Source organism: Podarcis bocagei (assembly GCF_964188305.1).
Source record: "Podarcis bocagei genome assembly, chromosome: 4".
NCBI classification, from domain to species: domain Eukaryota; kingdom Metazoa; phylum Chordata; class Lepidosauria; order Squamata; family Lacertidae; genus Podarcis; species Podarcis bocagei.
Window position 1 is genome coordinate 5,081,715 of NC_138128.1, and position 15,835 is coordinate 5,097,549.

Consider the following 15,835-nt stretch of genomic DNA (forward strand, 5'->3'; position numbering starts at 1 on the left):
CCAGGCTTTTGGTTGATTGTCATTCAATGCCCCTTTAAATGTGTTGTGGAAGTGGAAATGATTGGGTCTGCCTTGATTTCATTGTTATTATGTATTTTGTGATTTATGTATTTTGTGATGGTGATGTATTTTTGTGATTTATCGTGATTTTATGTTGCGAACTGCCCTGAAGGGCAGTATGCAGATTTAAAAAATAATAATGATAATAATTTGTCAAAATGTGATCAGAGCCGCACAACATTCAACATGTTTTTCTTCACATAACTGATATCTAAAGTCATGTATTTTGCTCATGTGCTTTACACCCTAAAAAAGATTTTGTCAAGGTGCTACATTCATAGATCTTCAGTCATCGGTTGTAGTAACAAATATTCTGCTCCACTTCTGGATATTCCCTGTTTTCTTTCACACGCACACTCACCGGATTCCATTGATTCTTTCTTATCCTTCAACATTGTTAGTTTAACCACATCCAGCTACTCCCACGTTTTCCTAGTGGTGTCTAATTTATTTTTTTTCAGGACATTCTTCCATGCTGTAGCAAACACACTCCTTGCAGACATTAAGACACACAGAACTTGTATTCCATAAACAATAAACAAGGATCCTCAGCAAATATATTGGGGGATCTAAAGGGACTTATTCCTGGAAAATGTATCTGTTTATCTCTATTATTTAGGCCCTTCATAACTTATTTTTGCAAACTGCTTGGGCGCTTTTTCTTTAAAAATAAAATAAAAATAAATATTAAGTAATTCAAAAATGCATTTAATTTAAACAAACAATCGTTTGCTTTTACAACGATGGTTTTTCCTTTGTTCTTGGTTGCAATCGGTAAACGACCTCGAGTCCCTGTCAGGGGAAAAAAAAGGCGGCTGTAAATAAATATATAACTAACCAACCAACCAACCTAAGCTAACTATATATATTAATAGAAACACAGACACCCGAACACGTATAGACAATTAATAAATAATAAGCATATACATATATAACTGGAAGCTAACGAAATAAACGTAAACGCACAAATAAACCGATAGAAGCTAAGGAAATAAATACAAAAACGCACGTGCAAACGAAAGCCCCTGCTTTCGAGGGAATACGGTAATGCCCGCTTGCAAGGGGCGCCCGGCCGCCCGAGGCCACCCCAGGCCAGCGGGACTTCGCGCCTGCGCACTCTCCTCGAACCTTCGCGCCGCGAGGTGCGGCTTCGCGCCCCGCGGGCTTTTGGGCCCTGCCGCTGCCCGTAGAGCCCCGCCTGACCCGGAAGTAGAGGGGAGGCAGGAAGTGGGGGAACCTTTGAAGGCTCCTCAGTGATGCGAGTGGGGAGTTTGGGGCAGGTGAGTGAGGGGCAGGGGGTGTGTGGGGCTCATTGCCCGTTTGCGGGTGGGGGGCGCCGCCGCTTGTGGCCATGGGGCTGGGCCTTTCCCCTCGTTGCCTTCCCCGACTGGCTCCAGGGCTGGGTCTGGGTCGCGGGTGTGTGTGTGGGGGGGGGGGAGGACCCCGGTGGGCTTCGACCCCCCAGCCCCAGTTGCCCCCGGGAAGCTGCCTCACACCGAGCCAGGCCGCCGCCCCATCTAGCGCAGCGTTGCCTGCACGGGCTGGCAGCAGCTCTCCGGGGTCTCCCCCAGCCCTCCCTGGAGATGCCACGTGGGGGTTGGGCCTGGGGTGCGCTAACCACTAGGCTACGGCTCTTCTGCCTTGTTCTGAGTCGGGCCACAGGCTCACTCGGCCCAGTATTGCCTGCACGGACTGGCAGCGGCACTCCAGGGTATCAGGCGGGGGCCTGTGTCTGTCTCTCCCGGTACTACCTGGGGATGCTCAGCAGGGGGTGAACCTAGGCGGTTCTCAACCTGTGGGTCCCCAGATGTTGTTGGACTACAACTCCCATCATCCCTGAGCTCTGGCCTTCCTAGCTAAGGGTGATGGGAGTTGTTGTTCAACAACATCTGGGGACCCACAGGTTGAGAAAGGCTGAAGGGCCTTCTGCATGCAAGGCAGGTGCTTTGCCTACTGAGCTATGCGCTTTCCCAGGGCCTTCCGTAGCCCTGGGTACCGAATCAATTACCCCTCCACCTTTTTTCTTTTTCTTTCTATTTTAAAAAGGGATTTTGCAAATTCTTATCCTTCCACTGTTCGGTGTGCTGTATTGCCTTATGCGTGCATGATGTCTGACTTGCCTACCTGTTTGCCCCTGTTCACTTCAGGGTGTGTTTTTCTTTGTCTTTGCCTGTTTGTCCTGTGTGCCTGGAATGGTTTGCAACATCGGCAGTGAAATCCAAAAACGTCAAACATAAATCATGAAGCAAATGTTAAAGGTGGTGTTAATACAACTCAGCAGAGAGAAAAACACTATGACCAGAGTGGAATTGTGGGGATGGAAGGGGGGGGTCCCTGGAACAGCTCTGTTTTCTGGACTTCGAGCTCAGTCCCTAATTTTCCTTTGGTGAATTTTTTAAAAAAGTGTAATTAATGTGTTCACACATGTGGTTGAGCACACAAACCCCTTCCTACCCCTCTCCTTCTGAAACTGTTTTGCTTAAATAGCAGTGTGCCTGAATGTCTTTGAGCTACAAGTACAGCTAGGCATACAAATAATAACTACTGTAAAATTGAAATACTATCTATATAAAGAAAAGGAAGCTACTGGTGTCAGTTCCAGGGCATGTGCCCGCCTCTAAAGAAGGCTGTGCAGGACAAACTGCTGCTGAGTAAATAAATATAGCAGGCAAATATGAGTCTTGTGCAATATGTGATGGAGGAGCCTGTGTGAGGAGAGAGAACGCAAATATTAATTATTATTATTTAAATTTCTATACCACCCTTTGCCCAAAGATTACAGGGCCGTTTACAATATACAGACACAAAATGCATTCCATAATAACAAACAAAAACAATACCCCCACAGATTAAAGGCCATATATTGTTTAATTAGCCAAAGGCCTGAGATAATAGGAATGTTTTTGTCTGGTGCCTAAAGGTGTATAATGAAGACACCAGGTGAGCATCCCTGGGGAGAGCATTCCTCAAACGGGAGCTACCACAAAAGAGGCCTGTTCTCATGTTGTTGCCCTTTGGACCTCTCACAGAGGAGGCACATGAAGAAAGGCCTCAGATGATGATCACAGGGTCCTAGTTGGTTCATATGAGGAGAGGTATTCCTTGACTTACTGCAGTCCTGAGCCATTTAAGGCTTATAGGACAAAACCAGCACTTTGAATCGGGCCCAAAAACGCATTGGCAGCCAGCGCAGTCGGACCAGGATTGGTGTAATATGCTCAAACCGTCTTGCCCCGGTGAGCAATCTGGCTGCCAAATTCTTCACCAGCTATAATTTCTGAACCATCTTCAGAGGCAGCCCCACGTATAATGTGTGGCAGTAAGCTAACCTTGTGGTTCCCAGAGCATAGAGGACAGAAGTCAGGCTATCCCTGTCCAGATAAGGGAACAGCTTGGCCATCAGTCAAGTCAGTGGAAGGCACTCCAGGCCACTGAGGCCACCTGAGCCTCAAGCAACAGCAATGGATGCAGAAGTACCTACAAACTGCCTACGTGCTCCTTCAGAGGGAGAGTAACTCCCTCAGGATCAGGCAACCTCCCAGGCATCCGGTATAGGGAATTCTTGGTGTGAACATTGGAAACCACCTTGTAGTGTTGGGCCGTACAGCTCAGTATTGTCTACACTGACATAGAAAGTGCCTCTCTAGGGTTTTAAACAAGAGTCCCTATGGGTTCTACCCGGAGAAGCTGGTAGGAATTGAACTCGGGATTTTGCATGCAAAGCAGATCCTCTGCCACAAAGCTATGACTGACCCCCCAGGGTATGAGAAATATGTAAGGGTCTATCTAATTCAATTTGTGATTATTTCTTGTACTCCAGAGGGGTTCAAACATTATAGTCTGGCCAGAATTGGTAGTTCTTCAGTAAATTCCTAACAAGAACAACAATGTGCTGAAACTCTTTTCTTTCCCCCTCTCTCTGTGGCTGCTTGCTGCCTGTTTCCACTTGTTATACTTCTAGCAAGGCATGGGACTTACCCTACTATATATACCATAGCTAAGACTTTAGTATATTGTAACTGAAATAAATACATATTCTTTCCTTGTTTGTCCCTGCCTCCATTTTCTTCCCCTTCGTCTCTTGCCTCCCCTGTGATTGCAAACTCTGAAGGGCAGGGACTTGTCCCTTATATTTACTTGTTACGACATACCGCAAAGGCTGCAACTTGGGCCTAATGCAGCTTTGATCTGCTGCCTTGGGGACACCCAGTATTTTTCATTGCAAGGGGATATAGTGTGTTGAGATGAGTTTCCTAGAAAGGAGGGCATTGTTGCCCAGGGAGATGGGTGTTTTTTTCCTTGCTAGACTGTCTTCTTTCTTTCTTGGGTCAAAAGGGTGAGTGACAGCAACTTTCTCCTAATCAGGGCAGCTTGTGTGCCCTTGTGCTGATTGGGATATCCCCAAAGAACTGAAAATGTAGATCATGCCAAAGCCCATTTTCTAGTGTTTCGGGATCTGGTATTCCGAAGTACACTGTATATAGACGTTCCATTTGTGGGATGCAAAAAAACCCACTGAGTTTGAAACAACAAAAAAGGAGCTATCTTCCAGTGTCTAGTCATTTATAATGGCTTGCTGTGTTAGGAAGAACTTTGATCTCCTTTGCACCACAAGTGAGGGTGTTCACTCCACCCATTTTTTGGGTCATCCTGGACTGCCACAACATAAAAGCATGAAGTTGGGTGGGGCAGCACTACATCCTCTGTATAATTTTGTTTTGGGAATACTTATATTAAGTATCTGGGTGTGATTATAGCACTGGCCATACTTAATAACCTTTTCTATTTTTACTCTGAGCCTCCTTGAGGACGATATTAAAGGTTTGAAGGAATCCCTCCCCTTGCCCCCACCCATACCCCCAGTCAAATGAGATAGAGACTCTGGTGTGGGTGTGTTTGTGTGGGAGCTTGATGGCTTGTATGCAGTTGGATACTCCTTTGTGAGACACGCAGAACCGTTTCCTCTGCAAGGTGCTGCCTTTTCCTTTGTACTTTCACTCTGCTTGTGAAACTTTCTGGTCTGCATGTGCTGGTGAGCCAATGGACCTGTGTTTGGTTGGTGGGGGCAGGTGTGTTGGGCTGTGTGGCTGTGGACCCCCATTGCTTTTTCCTGGAATTGTAAATATCTACCCGCATGCAGCTGTGTATGCAAGTAAAAGGGTGGTTGCTGGTTGAGCTCAGAGGTGTAGGTCACTGGGAAATATCTGCTGCTGTGATAAGCTTTCCTCCTGAACGTCACCCATCTCTGAAATATGTTGACACCATGAAGTCCCACGTGGAGATGAGTGGGTCTGACCCTGGCACCACAAGGGGTGCCTGAAGGAGAAAGGAGTGTTCAGGTGAGAGATTGCTGGGAATGAAGGGGAGGGTTCAGCTCTTTTCTCTCAGGTGCCCCCCAGTTTATGTGTGCTTGGAGCAGACACGTGTCAGGGCTGGGTGATACCTGCTTTTCAGCATCATGATATATCATCCACTAAACATTGCAGTATGCCGATATATCACGACGTCTGAAATAAGGATGCGTAAGTTACGTAGACTTAAGGGTCTAAAGCTGACACATTTTTACTTGCGTTTAACCTGTTGTTACAGCCATTTTTAATAAAAATAATACAGAACAACAGGGGCAGTAGGAATCACGAGAGAAGTGATGATTAACTTCATGGTTTTTCCCATACTACAATTTTTACATAGCACAGGCACACATTGTGACCCGTGATTTATTGCCATGTCAATTTTTTTTAAAAAAATATATTTATTAAGAGTTTAATAGTTACAGAAAAAAAGAAAACAATAAAAAGTTCACAATACATCAAAAAAGAGGAAAAAAAAGAATACAACAAAACAACAAGAAAAGCAAAAACATTCAAAAAACCCCACATCCAATATCTCTATATCTCTACCTTTCATTTACTTGTATCATCGACCTCCTCACACCTCCCTTTTTTGTATTCTTGTTCAATTAGCTATTTCAGCAAATCCTTTCAATCTTTCTCAATTTTTGTTCTATAATTTATCTTAACACAATCTGACCTTAAATTTTACACTTTGGCCCATTAACAATCTATTTTTACTTAGTTCTTTATAACATCTCTGCTAAAACCATGTAGCTTCATTCCAGCATCCTTCTAACATTCATTAATTTTACAATATTTCTGTAAATATACTTCGATTTTTTTCCAATCTTTTTCCACCAACTCTTCTCCCTGGTCTCGGATTCTGCCAGTCATTTCCGCCAATTCCATGTAGTCCATCAGCTTCATCTGCCATTCTTCCCGGGTGGGTAAATCTTGTGGGTAAATCCAGTGCTTTGCAATGAGTATTCTTGCTGCTGTTGTAACATACATAAAAAAAGTTCTATCCTTTGGCGCCAATTGGCCGACCATGCCCAGGAGAAAGGCCTCTGGTTTCTTCAGGAAGGTATATTTAAATACCTTTTTCATTTCATTATAAATCATCTCCCAGAAGTTCTTAATCCTTGGGCATATCCACCAAAGGTGAAAGAATGTACCTTCAGTCTCCTTACATTTCCAACATTTGTTGTCAGGCAAATGGTAGATTTTTGCAAGCTTGACTGGTGTTATGTACCACCTATAGATCATTTTCATTAGATTCTCTCTTAAGGAATTACATGCCGTAAACTTCATACCTGTGGTCCATAACTGTTCCCAGTCAGCCATCATAATGTTATGTCCTACATCTTGTGCCCATGTCCAAAGTGTCACTTTTTTAAAAACACAGTTGCACCAGTATATTTAGTATCAATTCTCAATTACTTTTACTCAGTTGCTTTTACTCCTCTTAGCTCTTTTTGTAGTCAGAAGAGGATAATTGAGACAATGTATCACTCTTGTTTCACTAGCGGTCAATAAACGGTCTATTCACAGTCTATGCAACACTCCAAAGTACAACAGTCTTAATGGCTCAATGGCAGCCCGTTCCCAGGTTCTGAGCGATGGAAATTTAGCTTCTTTCCCTCTCTTTTTGCAGGCAAATATTGTCCAAGATTCCCCCCTCTTCTCCTGCTTCCAAGGGGGGGTTCGCTATTTTTAATGCTGGAAATTTGAACGTTTAAGATAGACTTCCAAGGCTTAAGCCTGTTTGTTTCCGACTATTTACAAAGGAGGAAGGCGGACTTCCTGTTTTAAGCCTCCCCCCGTTCGTTGCCAAATTCAACTTTTAAGACTCCGATTCTTCACTTTACTCACGGGTAGTTACTTTTAGATCCAATTGTCCACAGGAAAAAGTCAGCGCTCTCTGACAACGGCTGTGCGGCTTCACTCCGTGAAAGTAGCAGTCGATTCAAAGCACCGCGCCGCTCACCCCACTTTGCTCCGGATCCCCAAAAACGGGTCTCCCCGTGAGTAGGGGAGCGCTGATGGTGCCCGCCGAATCCCACGTTCACAGGTTTCACCCGCCTGTGTTTTTTGAAGGGTCTCCGCCTTCGCCGCGGTGACCAGACCCGATTTCTACGGAGCGTGTTCCTCTTATTCAGAGGAATTCCGCCATTACCGATGGCGCTAACCCGGAAGTCCCATGTCAAATATTATGAAACTGTTATCACGATGTGGTCTTCAACCGATTTTGGACTGTGTATTGATACATCGCCCAGCCCTGGTGTTTTGTGTGCAGTTTGATCCTCACTTTGTAGCTCATTCCATTTCCGTTTAGTTTTACTTCATATATACCAGGGAAGGGGAATCTGTGGCTTTCCAGATATTGTCCCACCTGTCCCAGCTAGCAGGCCCACAGTCAGAGATGATGGCATCTTTGGTCCAAGAATATCTGAAGTGGCACAGATTGCCCATTCCTGAAAGAGGGAAGGAAGATATCTAGCTGGTGTGACTCTGTTGCAAAGATCTGGAGCCTCTTCCTCCTTTACTGTGTGTGTATTGGTTTTAACTGCTGATGAATAATTACATTTTTAGTGCTTTTGCACTGAGCTCCCTTGAGGATTTCTACTGTTTTAAGGTTATAATAACTTGGCCGAACCCTCTTGCCTGTCAGTCCTGCCTCCACCCCTGAATCGAAAGTTGGCTGGAAGTTACTTGGGACAGAGAACTATCTTCTGCTTGTCTTACTCTGCCCTGTGTCCTGTTCACTGGTCGACACTGCTGTGCAATTAAATGATCAGGGTGGTCCATACGGCATTGAGGAATGGTGCTGTCCTCAGTTGCTGGAGTTTACCACATGAGGTTTGTATTGATGTAAACCTCCAGAACTTATTTTGTATAGCTAACTATTTAGCTCTATCCCCAGTATATTTTATCTTATTGCTATGGCTAGTGGCTAATGCAAATAAAGTTTCTATCTATCTCCACCACTTACGAGGGAATCTCCACCCTTCCTGTTGAAACCGTCGTAAGAGTTTCAGAGAGAGAGAGAGTGAGAAGAAAGAAACATGGTTATTTTTGGAGAGCCTGAGAATGGACATGATCGGGTTTTTGTTTTTGTATGATGGCTGCTCCTTTAGCTTGGCCACATTTTCTTCTTAGGAGCAGAGTGGGTTGAAATGATTTGTGCATGGCTAGGATGAAAATATTTGGCTCAGATGCCTCTCTCTGTCTCTCCCTCTCTGGAATACCGCCATATGCACTGCTCGGGTCATAAACTGGTCACTCCTACCCCAGTTAAATATTGCGAGTCTTCTGATGTAATAAAACTACAGAACTTATTGAAGTGCTGCTACCACGTTCTACCTCTCTCTCTCCCCACTCCCCTCACAAATGAAAAAGAGAGAAAGACTAAAGGGAAGGTTTGTAGCTCTGTAGTGGAAAGCATGTTTGGCAGTGGAGAATCCCAAGCTCAGCGTTCCAGATAAGGACCTCCACTTGCACTCTCTTTAAGCATCTCTTTAAATGGGCTTTCACCAGTACGCAAACCATTCTTCCAAGTCTTGAGATAAATTGCTTTGCAAATATTCCTATCCCCCAAGAAGAAGGCACTTATAACAATTATTGGAGCTTTAATTATTTATTTTTAGAAGCATAGAAGCATAGAAAATTGCTAAGGACCTCATCCAGTCCAACCCCCAGTGCAGGAGCCTCAGCTAAAGCATCCATGACAGATGGCCATCCAAACTCTACTTAAAAACCTCCGAGGAAGGAGATGTCCTGTCAGAATTTCCTTTCTTATAACTTCAATCCATTGGTTCAGGTCCTACCCTCCGGAGCAGCAGAAAACAAGCTTGCTCCATCTTCCATGTGACAGCCCTACAGATATTTATTGCATTTCCTCTCAGTCTCCTCTTTTCTAGGCTAAACATACCTAACTCCCTCAACCTTTTCTCAGCAGGCTTAGATTCCAGACTGTTGATCATCTTTGTCATGAATTTATTTATTGCATTTATATCCTGCCTTTTTGTCCAGGGAGCTCAGGGTGGCATACATGGTTCTCCCTGTCCTCATTTAATCCCCACAACAACCCTGCGAGGTAGGTTAGGCTGCGAGACAGGCGGTTTGGGGGAACTGAGAGCCAAGGAACCAAGGGAAGGGTGGGATGAGAGCTTCATACAGGACCTAGGGCAACCTTTCCTCAACTTGGTGCCCTCCAGAAGCTTTGGACTACAACTCCCATCAACCCCAGCTAGCACAGCTGATGGGAGTTGTAGTCCGGGGGCACCAGGCTGACCCGGAGACAGGAGCGGCTGTGCGGCCTTGGTGGGAAAGGATGTGGGGAAGGGCCATTTAAAATAACGGAGCCAAATCTCTGTCCTCGTGGCTTTCACATCTTCCTTCTTGCCTGTCTTCTTTGTTTCTGATTTGCTCCTGCAGTCCTGTCGCGTAGTTGTTCTGACGCTAGTAAGTAAAACTGCTCCTCTGCTCAACGCCGACCTCATGTTTGCGCTCCTTTGATGGCAGGTGACACTCCCGGGATATGGAACCGCAAGGATGTGCACGAGGCGCTCCTGCCCACGCTCCGAGGGATGGACCCAGCAAGCCCGCCATCCCTCAGAAGAACGCGTACGCTAGGCTCGTGCAAAAGCACCACAGCGGGAGGTTCCGCTCCTACCTGAACCACATCGCTCAGAAGCTGCAGCTGGAAGAGGGGACCCTCAACGACTCGGGTTCGGATGCAGAGCCGTCCTTGAAAAGAGGCCTGGTGAGGGAGGCCCTGTCGAAAAACGGGGTGAAAGCGCCCGGGACTTTGCTGGCCAGAGCCCTGCATCCAGGCCAGCCGGAAAAGTCTGAACGCCTGAATGAGGAAGGTTTGATCAAGAGGCAGAGCCGTCCAAGCGAGGCTGGCAAAGGTGACTACGAGGAGGACGTCGCGGAGGAAGAGGATGATGACGTCTCTCCTAACCGCCATGGTGATGCAGCTGCCTCTGCAAGGGCAGGGCAGGTGTTGGGGGGCCACAGGACGTTGTCCACAACGGCCTCTTTTCTGCCGAAAACCCCCAGCTCTGGAGAGAGGGGCAGAGAGGAGTATTGGAGGAGCAAGTGCAGCGGCAGTGACGGTCCTGCCGCTTTGGAGAGAGCAGACAGATCCGTATCTGCCGGACAGTTCGGCGTGGATTTGCCCGCAGTGAGTTCCAGGAAGGCCAGTCCCTTCTCCAGCCAAATGCATGGTGAGCTACCGAGTGTCTTAAATGGTTGCAGTTGTTGATGCAAATAGCAGCGTGTGGCTTATCTGTGTAACCTGAGATTGTTACAGCTTGAGTGCTGTGTTGATCGCTGGTGTAACCCGGGCTCGCATGAGGATGATGGTGGTAAGAGCAGCTGAAGGCTTGCAGCTGGTTTAACCTGCTGGCATCCCCAGCCAGGAACAAATAGGCTATATATAGATTTCGGTTGCTTAGAAGCCACCTCTAACCGAATTGTTAGGCGTTGGCCTCAGATGTTTGGGTGTCTTGAATATTTTTCAGCCCTGTTTCTCTCTGTCACCATTCATCCATGTGCCGTGTGGTCTGTATTGCTAGCTTTACCCATCAGCAAGATCCCAGATAGCTCCAGTGATTCCTTGCTTGGGCTTGCCGTCAAGGCAGTGAGCTTGTTTGTGCCTGCTTGTTATTACAGGGCGCGCAGAGCACCTCTTTGTAAACAGGGGCACACCCTGGTCTCATCAGGCCTACATGCATGTCCCAGCAGTTGCCAGCTTTGTAGGGGGTGCTGGGCCTCTGTATATAGGGGGTCCTGTCACTCTTGCCTGTGTAATCTTACTGCTGCAGCACCCCAATATGATATCCTGCTGCTGTCAAGTTTGAGGCCAATCTAGGAGCTCATTTGTAGGGTACCACAAATGAGGTATGTTGTGGCGTAGCATAGTAGCCCAGAGACTGAGCTAAATTGGGAAGCTCAGGTCTTGCTTCTACCATGAACACATTACAAGGCCTCAGACAAGTCACACTCTCTCCCAGCACCTGCAGATCTGCAGTATTGGGATAATACTGGCCTACCTCCCAGGATTGTTGTAAGGGTCATAACAAAATATTGTGTGTTACTCCCTTGGAGCATTCTGAAGTGCTACACAGATGCCAATAATTATTCTTAGCATCTGTTACGTGCTTTCTTTTCCCTTCCCCTCGATGACGGGTGGGCAGTGGTGATGGGAGGGTCTCCCTCCCTCTCCTTCCTGGCCCTTCCTCTTCTTTTAAGCATTGTCCAAGCCCACTGAACTAATTCCAGCTCTGGTTGTAGGGGTGGGTGGGTGTCTGCCTGCACACCATGGAAGGAATTCAGTGTAGTGCTAAGTAGATCATGCCACCAGCGCAAACATTTCCACTTTCCTGATGGAACCATCTCCCCTCTCATCCCACTGTGTGTTGTTCTGGTGGTTCTCCGACTCCTCTCCCAAGCCAATTTGGGGGGAGGCACAGGGGGAGGTGAGGTGGGAAAGCCCCTTTGAGCTGGTGAAAGCCTTTTTGCTGGCTTTTGCTGGCAGGACCAGTTAGCTGAAACCACGCCCCATACATTTAAAGCACATTCCCTCCCTGCCTCCCCCCAAGAATCTTGGGAACTGCAGTCTACCACTTACAGAGCTACAGTTCCCAGCACCCTTAACAAACTACAGTGCCCAGGATTCTTAGGGTGGAGGAAGAATGTGCTTTAAATGTATATGTGTACACAGCTTAATTCTGCTTAGGAGTTTGGGCCTTTTGTGTTCGAGAGGGAAGCATTCCAGCTATTTTACGTGCAAAATCGGGGCACACATCTATGCTTGTTTCTAGCCAGTAAGCATCACTGCCTCTCCCGCTTAAGGGTTTTGACTTTTCTGTAAGTTCCTCTGCCTGCTGTATCTATCTGTTGTGTGATCGCCTGTCCCACATTGGCAGATTTCCGAAGTAGGCAAGTTTGTAAACTGACCGCAACACTTCTCTTTCCTCATCTATATTTCTTAATTTTTATTTTTCAAATACATGCCAAGCTTTTTAGCCTTCAAGGGGTTTTATATTTTTAAAGACCCTTGGAAGCGTTTAATAGCCCTTCCGGTCAAGGTGTGATTGCCTTTATAAGAGAATAAGAACTAGGTTTCATTCAGCAGCAAGTTAAACTAAGTGGATAAACAGAGTGTGTGAGGATGGAAGAGAAGCTTGCGCCAGCCATGTTATTTAAAAAAAAATGCATCAGCCCAAAATGGTGGCAAAATTGGGAGAGCTACTTACCAGGAACAAGAGCTGTAGAAAGCTCTAGGACCAGTGACTGTTGATGTTTTGTAGAACCCTCCCTTAGCAACAGCTCAGATTGGCTAGCAGTGATTCCGTCGCACCAGTTGTGCTTGGTGGTGACTTTTGCCTTCCATTGCAGCAGGCGGCCAGTCAGGTCAAGCTTGCTTAAGCCGCATGGAGTTTCTGTTCTACAGGCGCACCTTGGCGTAGGTGGGGCACTTAGTTTGCTCCTGCTTTCCGCACAAGGCACACCGAGGTGTGGATTGTACAGGTTGAGCTGGCTGTGGGATGGACAGGGAGACGCTGAGAGACGGTTTCAAACTATTGGCTATTTTGTGGTATGAAATGAGCTTCCTGGCAGGCAAAGTGCCATGGGAGAGTCCTCAGTTATTCTAACCAGGAAGATGAAAAGATGTGAATGGCGGAAGGATGGTGATAGGTGGAAATTCTGATGACGTCGGCGAAGGGTTGAGTAATTGAGTGTCTTGAAATCTTGCGTAATATATTTGATTCCAGCCCATTGCAATAGTAATACTGCCACCTTTTGATCTGTGGATCCACAAGGCAGCTGACAGTGTATTTGAAATCCTTACGAAAAACAAAATAAAGACTGAACAGCACAGCAACAAAAACTAATAGATGGAAGCAAGAAAGTGGCAGAAAAGGGCAACCAAAACAATGAAGGTGCTGGGCGCTGGACGTTTCAGGGCAAACAGAGCATAGTTAAAACTTTGCTGCTACGAGGTGGAGTAATGGCCGGCAACCTGAATGGCTTAAAAACGAGTTTAAACAAATTTAAAGAGGGTAAAGCTGTCAATTGCTACTAGCCCAGATGGCGATGTTCTGTTAGACATGGCCTCTGAATCCATTTGCTGAGAATCACAAATCGGGAGAGCGCAGTGGCACTCGAATCCTTCTTGCTGGTTTCCCATGGTGATCAGGTTGGCTGGTGTGAGAACAGATTGTCGGACTAGGTGGCTCTTTGGTCTGATCCAGCAGGACTTTTGTGACATTCTCATGCTCAATAAATCATGGGAATATTTTAGCCTGGAGTTTCCCAAATTTGGGTCTCCAGCTTTTTTTGGACTACAGCTCCCATCATCCCTAGCTGGCAGGACCAGTGTTCAGGGATGATGGGAACTGTAGTCCAAAAACAGCCAGAGACCCAAATTTGGGAAACCCTGTTTTAGTCTATCAAAAATCTAGGCTTTGGGTCTGGTTCATTGGTGAAGCTCATCTTGTGTTCTTAGCAAAGCAGTAGTGATAGTTAAAGATGGTAGTCCTTAAGGTGCCATGGGACTTGGTTGTGTTTTCTGCAACTGACTAACTTGACTCCTGCTCTGGTAGTAAAAGTGCAGTAGCACACAAACTCAGTGAACCCCCAAAGATTCATCTTTACTTGCAGTTTCAAAGGCCAAAAAGATGGAGTGAGACACATCTGCTTAGGAAGGAAGTTCTACAGTTCTACACCACTATTGAAAGGACTTTTGACCTGATGGCCACCTGCTGTAAGGTGATGGAGGGGAATGGATCAGGTCCTCCAATGAGCATCTTTAGATATGAGGAGGTTCACTTCCATGTTCAATATTTAGCTTCTGTGTCTTGGAAAAACCCTGTTAACTAACAGTCTTTGTTCTGGACCCTTGGTCTTCAAGTGATCGTGCTTAAATAGAGAACCAAACAGAAATCTGCCTCCTCACTTTGGATATCCTTTTGCAGTGCACAGTTGCATTGGCTAGGCCAGGCAGAAGTTGAAGTCCAAAATATCTGGACATTCCCTGGTTGAGGAAGGCTTGTGCAGTTCAGTAGGTCTGTGGACTGTATGACCAGAAGTTTTGGGTTACGCTTCTGGGCTGAATGAAGACTGTATTTAATAGCAAACATACACGCATATATTCGTATAGCAACCTATTGGTACACACAGTACCCAATAAAGAATACAAATTAGAAAGCTGGTTTAAACCAGTGATTAAACTTGACCCCTTTTAAATCAAGCTATAGCTTGTTCACATGGGAAGATGAGAACTTGGCATCTGTGAGCAGACACTTTGAACACCACTAATGCTTGGGGTTTGTTTCCTGCAGGTGGCTTATACACTGCTATATATTAGCATGCTGTAATTTCTGACTCAGCCTCTCCCCCAGTTCCTTCCAGATATTTGGAGCTAGGACTGGTCTCGAGGGTAGTCGGTTGGAGAAGGCTTCTCTGGCTATTCAGGGTTACTTTGAGTCTGGCAGGGTGATGGAGCTCCCTGTTAACAGTTTGCAAGACAGAAATCTAATAAACTCTGGACACAATTTCATATTGCAAAATTGCACCCCTCTGGTCCATTTAGGGTGAGTCATATGCCATATTACGTGGAGCCCTCTTTGCTGTGGAAACTGGGCCAGGGGACCTTATGTCCTCGGGTACTAAATGTGAGTTTTTCTGAAGTGTTGACTCAGGGGTTGCGCAAAATGTGCTCAACAGACCCAGCTTTATCGAACCCATGCAGGTGCCAGGAGTTGTAATTTATAGAGCAGCGTTTTGGCGCAAGGGACCAAAATCCGTTCTGTGTTTGTTTAGACCGGTCTTCTCCGAAGACTGTTCAGATTTATCTTAATCCTGGTTCCTGATCGAATGGAAGTGCTTAGGAAAATGAGCTGATTTAATTCAGTTCCATTGCTGGTGGGTGGGCATGCAACTGATCTCTGCTGAGATCTGTGGGATCTTATGCTGACTTTGCTGAGGGTACTGAGCCTGACATCATCTCTAGGTCTGGGGTGGCCCAGGAGTTTGAGATTCTGGGCTTTTTTAACTGGGACTACAACCATCTATCTAGCCAAGACCTGTGAGGTTCCAATGTATTGGAAGGCCAGAGCATCAGTTGGTGTGGAAATCTTCAAGCCCCAAACAATTCCCCCCTTTAAATCCAGTTTACTATCTGTAAATGACGTTCATCAGAGTAATAGGATACAGAAAAGAAGGGAGTCTGGATTTATAGCATGGCACTGACTCTCCAATTGTTTCAAAATGTCTTTGCAAATTTCTCTCCTGATTTCTTGGTAGGGAAGGGATGCATGCATTCCTAAACTTTGTGCAGTTGTGATGTGATGTTTTTTGGCTTGCACCAAGAACAGTGTTAGTACAAGAGTGGATAGATCTTCTCTTGGGAGCTTATATCATGCTCTTGT

At 46.0% G+C, this 15,835-nt stretch overlaps 1 protein-coding gene across 4 annotated transcripts in view; it reads left to right on the top strand.

Moving 5' to 3' along the window:
- Positions 1-1,249: 1,249 nt before the first annotated feature.
- The window catches only part of DIS3L2 (DIS3 like 3'-5' exoribonuclease 2), a 195,860-nt gene continuing 181,274 nt past the window's right edge, over positions 1,250-15,835 (top strand). The window contains exons 1-2 of one of the 4 annotated variants that reach the window (XM_081190036.1): positions 1,250-1,340; positions 9,918-10,624. In XM_081190036.1, coding sequence (XP_081046162.1) covers positions 9,934-10,624 — 691 coding nt within the window. In that variant the 5' untranslated portion in view covers positions 1,250-1,340; positions 9,918-9,933. Of the gene's footprint in view, positions 1,341-4,999; positions 5,400-9,917; positions 10,625-12,751; positions 12,918-15,835 lie in introns of those variants that run through there. The other 3 variants (XM_081190037.1, XM_081190039.1, XM_081190038.1) reach the window with 3 other exon arrangements.